The sequence below is a fragment of the Glandiceps talaboti genome, chromosome 6 (assembly GCF_964340395.1).
Source record: "Glandiceps talaboti chromosome 6, keGlaTala1.1, whole genome shotgun sequence".
Classification (NCBI taxonomy): Eukaryota; Metazoa; Hemichordata; class Enteropneusta; family Spengelidae; genus Glandiceps; species Glandiceps talaboti.
In genome coordinates, this window is record NC_135554.1 from 19032151 (window position 1) to 19044784 (window position 12634).

General features: G+C 35.7%; 1 protein-coding gene across 5 annotated transcripts in view; it reads left to right on the plus strand.

Moving 5' to 3' along the window:
* The window catches only part of LOC144436643 (uncharacterized), a 78100-nt gene that overhangs the window by 46810 nt on the left and 18656 nt on the right, over positions 1–12634 (plus strand). For 3 of the 5 annotated variants that reach the window (XM_078125477.1, XM_078125480.1, XM_078125479.1), the window contains exons 7-12: positions 5320–5473; positions 7398–7480; positions 7967–8096; positions 9094–9192; positions 9652–9793; positions 10368–10516. In XM_078125477.1, the coding sequence (XP_077981603.1) occupies positions 5320–5473; positions 7398–7480; positions 7967–8096; positions 9094–9192; positions 9652–9793; positions 10368–10516 (757 nt within the window). Of the gene's footprint in view, positions 1–5319; positions 5474–5541; positions 5693–7397; positions 7481–7966; positions 8097–9093; positions 9193–9651; positions 9794–10367; positions 10517–12634 lie in introns of all 5 variants that reach the window. The other 2 variants (XM_078125481.1, XM_078125482.1) reach the window with 2 other exon arrangements.

Genomic DNA, 12634 nt, shown 5'->3' on the forward strand with positions numbered 1-12634 from the left:
TTCCACCGTACAAACTTATTAGTTTCCATTTTGGCATGCCTGTCTGGCTTCTTCGATATCCCGTTCTCTATCTACTTTATAAATTTTCACTATTTCTTTCCAATTTACTTTCCTCAATATTCTGTATGTTTTTTATAGCAAGAAAAAAATGCACTTATCTTTGCTCATGTGATGTACAAGTTTGCCAAGTTGTTATTTATATGATTTTTTCCTTTGTGTTGTTTCTGTGGCCCCCAACAATTAGGACATGAAGGTATGCTCCAAATATCATCACTCACTCACCATCATATATGGTGGAATGATTTATATACAATATTTAGTTTATGCTCAAAAATGGTTTTCCAACATATTTTAAAAATTTATCGTAAATTTCATAAATTCTTCTTGGGTATGGTGTACTCTTTAGGAATCATATGTAAAACTTGAAATTTTTATAAAATTTTGAAGTCATTTTAGTTTTACATTAGAACACCAATAGTTGCATGTTAGTTTTTTTTAATTAGTTCTATTGTCCTCTGTTTTGAGTTCTCTTTTGGTTAGTTTTACTGTGTCTTGTTAAAGTAACAGAAGTGAAACTTTTGCTTCATGTGAACATATGTACCAATAACATTAATGATGAGGCAAGAATGAATATCAAACTTCATGGACTCTGGGTTCATACACAGTAATGAAAATTACTATTCACAGAGTGAATCCCAAATTTTTGCTGACATATTGTTAGCATCTTCAGGTGTGTATTACAATAGGGAACTTGCAAACCCGCCATGTTGAATGTTGCATCATGGGAAATGTGATAATAAATACTAATCATTTAGTATTATAAGCAATATTGTTACATTGTTTATAACCACAAATAATCAATCATAATCACCCTGACCATTGTGAGAGGTTTATTTTATCGGTAGCTCCAGATTACATATTACAATAACGACAGATAATCCCACAGTCCTTTGCGTCCAAGCATGCTCAGTCTGGATTGCAAGTTCCCTATTGTCTATTGTACATTTGTATTACAATAAATTGTATTACAACAAAATAACTGTAGTACGCCCCTGACGATGCTGACGAGACGGCATCAAAAATTTGCGATTCACTTCCAAAAATTTTTTTTTGATTCTTTGAGTAGAAATTTTCATAACTGAATTAATTATGGTGTTAGTTTGTCATAATTATGCTAGTCAGGTATTGAAGATTGTAAACTGTAAAATGAATGGCAACAAAGGAGATAATATGTAAATACTTGTAAAATTCACTCTCTTCTGTAAAACTCAACTTTCTTTTATTTCAAAATAACCATAACAATCCTCTTTTGATTAATGTCAAAATTACTGTATATACAAATTCTCTATCATCTAAATTCATAATATTATATTAACAAGAATTCATGTTTATTCTGTTAACCCATCTTTATACCTGCAGTGTTGCAGCCAGCCTTTTGAAAGAGTGGGACGTAGTGTCCCGAGACTTTCATTTTTCTGGGTCATCATAAATTTTTTTGGGACATTATAAAAAAAAGAAACCAATGGCGTTGTAGCACAACTGTATAGTTTTTAAAAAAAATATTTACCCATCTGCTGATCCATGCTAGATATTTGCTGAATGATTATGCAGTTGCCTAACCAGCCCTGTTGTTATCTATGTAGTATACAAATGTATGCAATCATTTGGCTGTTGCTATACAAGTAGGTGTGGTCATGTTGCTAAACATATTTGCACACAATTTTAGTGTGGGTCATCTATGACCCATCACTTCCAAAATTGTGGGTCAGGTCCAAAAAATGTGTGTCAAATGACCCAAAAACCCCCTCTGGCTGCAACACTCTACCTGAATATTAGTAACATTCCTTCTCAGAATCTATGACTTGATGTCAAAGTAGAAGTGTCAACGTTAATCTCATTTACATAATATATACCGTAAAACAAAATTTATCGTCAGTCTGTAAATTTTTGGTTTATTTCAACTTAATTTTTGATGAAATCTCTAAATCTAATCGTTCTGAATAAAAAAAGTGAATTCATTTATGTTAAATTTTAGTTGTAATATTATCGCATTGACATTTTATTTTGTTCTAAAAGAAACGGCAGACATTTTGAAATATGTAATATGCATGTCTGGTTGTCTACAGGTTGAAATGAAATCTAGGCAGATTTCTCTCTCGTGGACTAACTCCTTCTAGAATGAAATTTGTACCCAAGTGTAGACAATTCGCTATCATATGGTCTGCGTCAGTTCAATAAATACTGTATGTCATTTTATTGCCACAGATGCAGACCATTAACTTTAATATGTATCAATTTATAGTTATTCTGTCGTATATACATCATTTTGAACAGTAAAAGAATTTGGATTTCTTCGTCTCTGTGTCATTGTCTGTCATGGCTCTCTGTGTTTATATTATGAAATCTATAGCAATGAATTTAAGGTAGATTGGACATCAGAGATAAATGTCAAAGTTCTTTCAATCTCTACAAATTTTGCCATATGGAAACTTGCTTCCGATCTTTTTGAAACAATCAAAGAAATTTGTGGATCCACCATTTTGTTTTCCTATTAGTCGCAAATCTTTTGTTTTCTTATAGAGTATATAAGTATTTGGTGGCCATATTGGATTCTAAAATGGCTTACGTTTGATATCATTTTGATTTCTATTTCAAAAAATGTGTACTTGTTCTCCTGACTTGTCTTGATTTTAACTGAGAATAGGTTTGAGTATTCTTCAACAAAGTAACAACAAAAGTTTATTTCTGAGTGGCAGTAAATGTTGAAAACAGTTGTCATTTTCTTCAATTCTGTTAACTTGGTATGAACTAAAGTACATGTATATCGCAATTCCCAATTCCCCACTCTTTACTACTTGTAATTACTGGTTGGTATTCAACTGGGACTTCTTGCAACATAGATATCTTATCATTGAAATCTCACAGGGACCACGCTGTTTACAGTCATTCTCTTCATAATTTCATGTTTTATCTGCGATGACGCAGCAAAGATATCTCTTGACGTGAGATAAAATTGTCTTATCTGAATGTCTGACAAAATTAAAATTCCAAATGATATCTCAGGTGAAATTGTCGTATCTCAAAGCCAGACAAAATTAAAATTTAAAAATTCTATCTCACTTTCAGGTGAAATTCATTATTGTCGTATCTCAAAATCAGACGACATTAAAATTCAAAATGATATCTCAATTTCAGGTGAAATTGGAGTGTCTCAAATTCTGACCAGAATTATAACTCAAAGTCAAGCAAAGTTCTAACCTAAAGTCAGACTAAATTATAGCTTGCAGTTACACAAAATTATATCTTTGATGTCAGATAAAATGAAAACTCTTTAAGTCATCAAATAAAATCATATCAGAAGTCAGACAAAATTATATCTCAACGTCATTTGAAATTATAATTTCTTAAAGTGAAATAAACTGGCATTTCGAATTGAAATTGTAATGTGTAGTCGCCCTTTTATGAAATTTCAAGGCCCAGACTCTCCAAGGAGACATACATTGAACATGTTGTGACTGTCTCTATGGAAAGACATGTACTTGCATTTCTGACATCCCATAATAATTAATGACAGTCACAGCATCATCTAATACACTAGAAGTATTTGTCATATATTTGCATTTCATATGCTTTAAATTTAGGAACCAATTTTCTAAAAATTAAACTTCTTAAAATCACACCAAATTTTGCCATATGAAAGGTTGTACATACTTTAATGTATCCATACAATTACATGTGTAACACAGTATTCGGCAGCCATATTGGATTTGGCAGCCATATTGAATTCTAAAATGGCTTAGGTTTGATAAAAGTTTGACCTTGATTTCAAAGACCTTTGCACTAACCCCTGTTTTTTCTCTCCTGATTTTAACTCAGAATAGGTTTGAGTGTTTTTGGATAATGTTACGGCAAAAGTTTAAGATTCTTATTGACCCCCCTCGAGGCACATTCGTAACAAAGTCTGAACTACAGCATGGATCTAAGGACACTTCAGAATTTCCTTAAACCTTAGATAACAAACAAAGTGTAGAAAGAATTCTGAGTTGTTGATATGGAATAAATGTAACATCTCTTTTTAATGCAGCAGATCCTAGTGACTGAACAGAGTACATGTATATAGATGTTTCCCTTGATTTTTGTCAGTTTCTACAAACACCATTATTGGTTGGAGATTTAGATTTCTTTTTTTTCATGAATATCTCAAATTCATATTATCTTTCCTTGGAGTGTGATCAGAGATGGAGATTTATACTTCATATATGAACAAACCAATAAATAATCAAGTTATGTATAGATTCAGCGTACAATTGCGGCCACCCCAAGCCGCACCGATAGAAATCCTCTCCTTGCAAACTCTGACTAGATATCTATCTGTGCTGTCAACTATTAAAAGTAATATGCTCTATGTTTTATAACCAGTGACATGATTTGAGGGCATTAGGTACTCTTACAGTGGGTTTTAAATTAAAACAGTGAATAACAAGTAACAATTTGAGGGTATTTTTATAGTACAATCATTGATTTTGGAATTAATCAGTAAAGTAATACTACCAGGTACTATATTTTCATTGTTAGGCAGTCATTTTGAATGAAATATTGAAACATTTAAAAAATACACTCCCCGTACAATTCGGAAATGATAAATATCAGAGTTTGATTGTAAATTATTAACAGTACGTCATAGAAGGGATGATAGGATTACTACGACAATGACAAATGAAATTAATGACAGAATTATTTCCCCACAAGTACCGGATGCTGTGTTGAAATTTATTAATCAAGTTTTTTTTATTGAAATTGATTTTTTCATTGCCTACTGTAGACATAAACCGTTGGGGAGTTGATTTTCATGTACGACTTATGTTTTCAGTTAAACTGTTTTACAGTTTCAAAAATGTAAAATCCCATTAAAAGAACAGTTTTAATATTTTATATACAGAGAAATCTAAGTCTGTGTTCAACAATACCATCATATTAAATCATTCTGTGAGATTGTAACTTTCACAGATGTTTTTATTTTACGGTTCATATAAATCCGTCGAACTATAAACAGGAACAAAATGTACGAGTATAGTATTATGTAGCTATAACCAGTGTCAGTTCACCATTCAGAGCTTATTAGAACCACTGTATTGTACACACAATATGCAAATTTCTCTTCTGATATGCAAATTACAATGCAGATTAACCAATGAAAATACATCTACCTCAAATCATATCATAGACTGTAATGTTCTTTGGCTCCAGTACTAATCATTCTTCTGACCTTATCCTCTTCATACTTTTTCTCCTGCTGCACACACTTTGCTGGCCAATCAGGAAATCTCCAACATCCAAAGTCAGAAGTCGTATCAAATCACTGGTCTGCAGCCTTTCACCCGCTATGTTGTTCGTATAGCTGCCATGCCAGCCAGTTCCCACGGCGATTATTGGAGTCTGTGGGCCTATGTCTCTGGAGTTACAATGGAGTCAGGTATTGGAGCCACCTTTGACTTGTTTTTTTTTTCATCTTTGACTTCTCTTTTTTGTTTGCATGGGTAGCTTGATAAGATAAACACACAACAACATTACCGCGTCAGTGGACTCGAACCAAACACTTTGTATCTCTTCCGGATTTCGTGTAAACCAACGGGGGCTGATGGATACTGGAGTGCATGGTCAGAAACCGGTATGGGAAGAACTAAGGAAGCAGGTATAATAACATGAGAGATGTAGGGATGACAAATTCTATAACCCATCATTTCTGCTCTTCCATCATCCCTATATTTGAACTAGGGTAAAGGTTTGGACTGTGTACCAATTGTTAACAAACACTTTTGAGTTCATTAACCTTAATATGCACTTTTCATAATGTAGGAAAACATTGCTAAAATTTGAAAGTAAAATAAAAGAGATAAACATTACTAAAAATACTTAAGGAGGGATCACTGTATGTCAAATATATCTGAGGTATGTAATAGAAACTTAAAACAAAGATTATCACTGTACTCAGTGTAATACTATTTGCACTTAGATACAACTGTATTTTATCTTGCACTCTTTTCACTGTCAAGAGTTGACACTGTAGAGCCTTTGGGGTCAGGTATGGTTTCTGTTTTACCTACTGTCCTGTCCAACAATACGTTGACGTTTGACAGGAAAAGATGACATTGGTATTAGATTATTAGAGTGTAAGATTAGATATCTTATATGTTTAAAGCTTATGGCTACACTGTCAATATAGTAAGAATATCAACAACACCAAATGCCCACGACCACCAACCCAACACACAGATATGTACAAATACATCTTGAAATGTTTGGCATTCAGAATCCCCCACCCCACACACACATACATGTGTACACATACACAAACTTCTATAGTGCACATACATGCATTCATACATACATACATGCATGCATACATACATACATACATACATACATACATACATACATACATACATACATACATACATACATACATACATACATACATACATACATACACACATACATACATACATACATACATACATACATACATACATACATATGCACACACACATGCACACACATACATACTCACACACACACATACATACTCACACATACACACACACACACACACACACACACACACACACACACACACACACACACACACACACACACACACATTTTGGTTGATATTGTAAGGAGAATTACAAATATCAATTTACATTTCCAAGATTTTAGCTTCCAGAGGGTGCTATAGGAATGACACCGTGTGTCTGACTGGCCATGGGTAGCTATATCAGTAGCCCCAGCTACACGGCACTAAAAATCCTACCTGTGATAGGATTCATGATAGTTTGAAGTGCGTGTAGACGCAAACGCGTCCTGAACCTGTCCTGAAACCGTCCTGACTTCGTCCTATGTACTGTCAAGACGGAAGGCGCGACATCTCCGCTGTAACCTTCCTACGTGTAGACACAAATCTATCCTACCTCAGGTAGGACTTGGGACTGCCTCAGGTAGGACAAAGTACGTGTAGATGGGGCTACTGTCACCCACTACTCAATATCAACCAAACCTGGTACAAATGATTTGTAACCTTCCCCATTATGGCTAAACAGTGACTGCATATTTCTTAACAATTGTTGTTTCCCATTAATAACTCAAGAAGTTGCAATGCACAGAAATTCACTTCTGTTGTCTACAGAAAGATCATTTGTATAGAATTTAATTCACATCACTGTATGACTAGAGAAGTGCTTTTAGTATGAACATCTCCACTGGTGTGCTAGGTATGTGTACTTGGGCAACAAGACGAACATTTCAGGAAGTTTATTATGTAACAGATGAGTGGAAAAGTCATGATTTCATTCTGTATTCAGTAAATGGTGCATTGTAGATATGTCCTGATTATGTTGTAGCTCCTGATGAAGGTGTACAGCTATACATTGCTGGAGAAACAATGAAGGGTGAAAACACAAGAGATGTTACCATGGCCTGGATGGTGAGTCAGAAAAACAAAAGATTTTGTAGTTTGGCCACTAGGAGTGCTGTTCAGAAGCAACCTTTAGAACCATCAGAAGTGAGAGCTGTGATAGTTGACTACTGTAGTGTGCTTTGAAAAGTCATAATTGTGGAATGTTTCTCAGCAATGGTTTTTGAGAATTTCAAAAGATACTGCGCTAAAGTTGTTGCAAATAATGTAAATTGAGGAACTCAGAGTTTCACTCTAGCCATATTTTGGTGACTGCTTCATGTAATGTGATTTCACCCACATTTGTGACACCCTCGAAGAGTCTTGTGACACTCCTTTAACAACTAAATACAAGGTGAGCAACTGAAACGTGGTGTATTGCTGTCATCTCCGTAGACAGATCACACACACAAAAAAAGCAATGATGGGACATGCATGCATACTACAAAGTTAAGACATTACTGTGGAGAATTAACAGTTGACGCTGATAGTTCTTTACTGTTGCTGTCATTTTAGTTGCCACCAGTACGAGAGAGAAATGGAGTCATTTTAGGTTTCCAGATAATAATACAAGATGAAAGTGACCGTACCAATGGTAACACTACAATACTTGACAATGGCAATGCCACCATGCATACATTTGAAGGTAAGAATACGCTATCACATAAATACGTGCATATCTTCTACAGTGTGACGTCAAACAGGGGTGATTTCAGAGCATATCACCCCTGTTCTACCGAACTATTTTTTCTCTGTACCGCTGTTCGAGTGTTCGTGTCAATCCTACGCTACGATCAAGTTTATCGTAATAATTATGTGCTTTCAAAATGTAAATGCATACATTACATTAGTATTGTTACATATATCCTTGGATGGCATGAGTTTCATATGTAGAAGTCCTTTTATTTTTATTTGATACATTTTATTCTATTTAAAAATCACGTAGATTATCAATGTAGCAGCCGGCAAGCTTACTTCCGATTTTCCGTCGAGCTCAGATCTCCGAACTTACACAACCCGAGAAAATATTATTAAAATGACGGCACAAAAGTCGTATTCAGACAATTCTACTTACGTTTTAAACTAAATTCGATATTACATGTACATCGCAAGGTTATAACCGATAATTTTGGTTGAGAAACCACACAACAGTATGACCGATACCATACATGGTAAGCTTGACCCCGCGACAGGTCACGCGATTATGTAATTTGCATAGCCATCAGGCGCCATTTTTTAATACACAATGAAGAATATAGTGCGATGAAATGATGCAGTATTCGTAAAATACGATTTAAAATTTTAGAAAAATACGGGTAAATACTTAGTTATGTGATAGATCAGTGGTCAGAGAGACAGACATACAGATAGAAAGACAGGTAAATGGAATGATAAACAGGTATATAGTGATAGACAGTGAGACAATATACAGACATATAGATAATGATAGATATGACAGACAGGCAGGCAGGCTGACAGATAGACAGACAGATAAACAGACATAGATATACTTTTGACTGTTGTTAAAAGTACATGTAGCATGTAGAGTTCACTAACTGACTTCATGTAGGTTTACACCTGGAGTAACTTCTTTGTAAAAACTTGTCGTAAACATAAAAGATTATAACCTTTCTTCATTTCAGACCTTGACGCATACAAGTCTTACTATGTGACAGTTAGAGCATTCAACAGTGCAGGAGGTTCGCATCCAAAGAGCTGTCGTATTCTGGATAAAATATCTGGTAAGTTTGTCATTTCAAATGGAGTAATGTCAACAGGACTGAACATTACCAGCCCCCACCCCCCACCCCCTCCCCCTCCCCCTCCCCACCTGTATAGGTCTATGGGCTGTTACGTAGCTGTAACTATTTGCCGAGGCTGAAAGCTGAAGAAAATAGTTGCCATAGATCAGCACAAGGGATAATGTGACATCTAGCGCCAAAATAAAGCCTGGCAATATTGCCCTACGGAATACAGGATGCAACTAGTGCCCCATTATGTAAATTTAGGTCATTATGGGTCAGTAGTCCATACCATGTGATGTGAGCTAAGCCAATCACTGAAGGCAATGATGTTATAAATAAAATTACAGGTTCTGGTTTCCTGGTTTTGAAACAAATACTCTTATAAATAAAAATTCAGCTTTAATAGTAGGTGAAATCCCATAACTGATCAAACTGACTTGTCTTTCATTTGAACAGCACCAGGGGAACCTGAAATAACTGAAGTCAAGGCTCTATCTGAGGACAGTGTCACTGTGGTATGGGAGCCACCACATAATCCGAAGGGTGTACTAAAGGAATACATCTTAGTCTATCAAAATGCTCAACACCACAAAGAGTGGTGAGTATTTTTTTTTAAATACCTAAATATACACATATTGCAATCTTGCCAATCTTTCAAATCAGGAACATCCAGTATGGCTGCTGGGCAAGTGAAGCTTACCTTATGTTATCGGAGGCTACAAATGTGTGCTTTCCAGGGAGTTGAGGTACTATATTGTATAGGGACAAGGGACATTCTTCAGTTATAGGCCCATGTCAGGGGTAATGATTGTGAAGTGACTTTTAGCATGTGGTGGACAAAATGTGTGATTTAAAAAATAAACATTTTTTTTTTTTTTACACATTTTCATTATATTGGACCAAATAAAAAAAAATCATCAAACTGCATGTATCACAGAAGAGGTATTCAGACCTATATTTTGTTTGTTTTTGGGTTGTAGCAATGTTTTTCAATAACAAAAACAATTGAAAAGATAAAATGGAATAAAATAAAATCCTGACCTCCCTACCATATTTTCTGAGGCCTTGTTATCGGAAACACACATTTTATTTTTGCCTTATTATTTCAAGGTTGACTATATCAGAATTCTGATCACAGCATTAAAAGGATTGTATCTTTTGTTTCTTTCCAGGAATTGGATAAGTGTTGACAGTAATGTCCATTCTTATACTATTACAAACCTGGAAGCATTTGTCCAGTATGAGTTCAAAGTTCAAGCTAAGAATATCGTTGGATATGGTGGCTTCTCACCAACTGTCTCTCAATATACCTTGGAAGGAGGTAAGAAATCATTAATTTGGTCAGAAGGTGGGTGGTGTTGGGGGGCTGTTACTGTAGATAGAGGGTATTGTGGGGGGGGGGGGGGCTGTTACTGTAGATAGAGGGTATTATGAACAATTATTTACAAGAATGAATGATTATTGAAGTAGTACACCCATTGTGATGAATTTGCATATTCAGAACCGTCGTACCTAGTGATTGCTATCTCTTGGATTTTTGTTGATATTTAGTTCGCTTTTGGTGTATTTCGTTATTCCTAACCTCGTGAATGTCCGTGAATGTTACCTGAGTCGTGTCACTGACTGTCAATTTGCTGCATTGAGTAGTTCAAAAGATATTGCAGTCAAGATAATCTTGCCTGGTGAACTGACAACGTGGAATACTGTCGCCATTGACAAAGGTGTTACATAACCTGTTGCAGTGATGTCCCTTCGATGTGAGGACTGTGGTATTCTCTCACCCAGAGTGTCTCTGTGTCAGGGTGACCTACACCTTTGCCATAAATGCAACAAGAAACGCTTTGGCAGTAACTATGGTGTTGGTAATTGCAATGGTGGTGGCATGAGCAACGCATCTACTAATTGCGACACAGGACGCGAATCCACCAGTATAAATGGTACTAATGCGACTTCATTGAAATCACCGACAGGTGGGTCAGTATCTGCACTCAACCCTGTAATTATTGTCAACGAATTGTTATGTTTTTTAACAAACAAAATGGATGTGATGCCACATGACATTCTCCTGAAAGTATGTGCTGATTTCTATGATGATTCACAGATTGAAAATGCCAAGAAAGAGCTTTTCGATTTGTGCTCGGAATCAACGACCTCTCGGTTCAAACGAAGACAAGGACAAAATAAAAAGACAAATAATATCCACGATATGTTAATTCTCCTTCATGAAGTTGATCCTAATGTGATACCCACCTTCACAGCTTACAACCTGGGCAATTTACCGCCTCTTACTCAGAACCATGTTGACATTTCCGTGATTATCCAACAATTGTCGTCTATAAAAACTGAAATTGCTTGTCTCAAGGAATCTGCAAAACTGTCGTCAGACATACACTCGGAACTCAAGACAGAAATATGTTCAATTCGTAAGACACAGCAGGCAGTACAATCAAATAAGACAAGCTGTTTGAATTCTCAGTGTCCTATATCCGACAATAGTGAAGCTCATGAAATCATGTCGCAAACCGATGAGGACGAGACTCAAGTTTTGAAGTTATTTGTCCCTTGTAATCCCAGCGCTCAGTCATCGAATATCTCACCAAAACAGTCCCTTGAGGGAAAATATCCCAACAATATAACGATTACTACAGCAGAAAATACAAAAAGTGCTGCGATTGAGTCTGATGGTGCAAATGAGAAAGATAATGTTGAAAACCAGCGTCAGTCATATACTGAACAGTCTGTAAAATCATATGTCGATGCGGTCAAAAGTAAACCTAAGGACCCACATTTGTCAACTGAAAATGATCCATTCACAGTGGTCTCCAGGAAAAAACAGTTACGTCGTAGACCTGTCATCGGAACATCTGTTATATCTGACTGTTCCATCCTGGGAGTGGATCGTCAAAGTGTCACTGATATATTTATAAGTAGATTGGCTCCAAACACTACTTCAAATCAAATCATCACTTACATGAAATCCACGTTCAATATCGATGTCAACTGTGAAGCACTTAATACTAAATATAACTCTTATGCATCATTTCGCGTAACAGCTAGAGGTATTGCGTATAAGGAAATCGTTCGTCCAGAAAAATGGCCTTGCGGAGTGTTGATTCGTAAATATTTTCAAGGTCGTCGTTCACAACTTTAAATCATAATGGTAAGAATAATAACATATAATTGTCGTTCTATTAAATCAACTGCGTCTGAGGTAAGAAAGCTATGCCAATCCAACGATATATGTCTACTTCAAGAACATTGGTTGTATAACGATGAATTGACTAAACTCTCTGCAATTCATGAAGATTTCCAAGCTTTTGGAGTCTCGGCTATGGACTGTAAAGAGAATCTTATCTCCGGCAGGCCTTACGGTGGAACTGCTATTTTATGGCGAAAGACAATGTCTCCATCTGTTAAGGTTAAAACATACGATGACCCG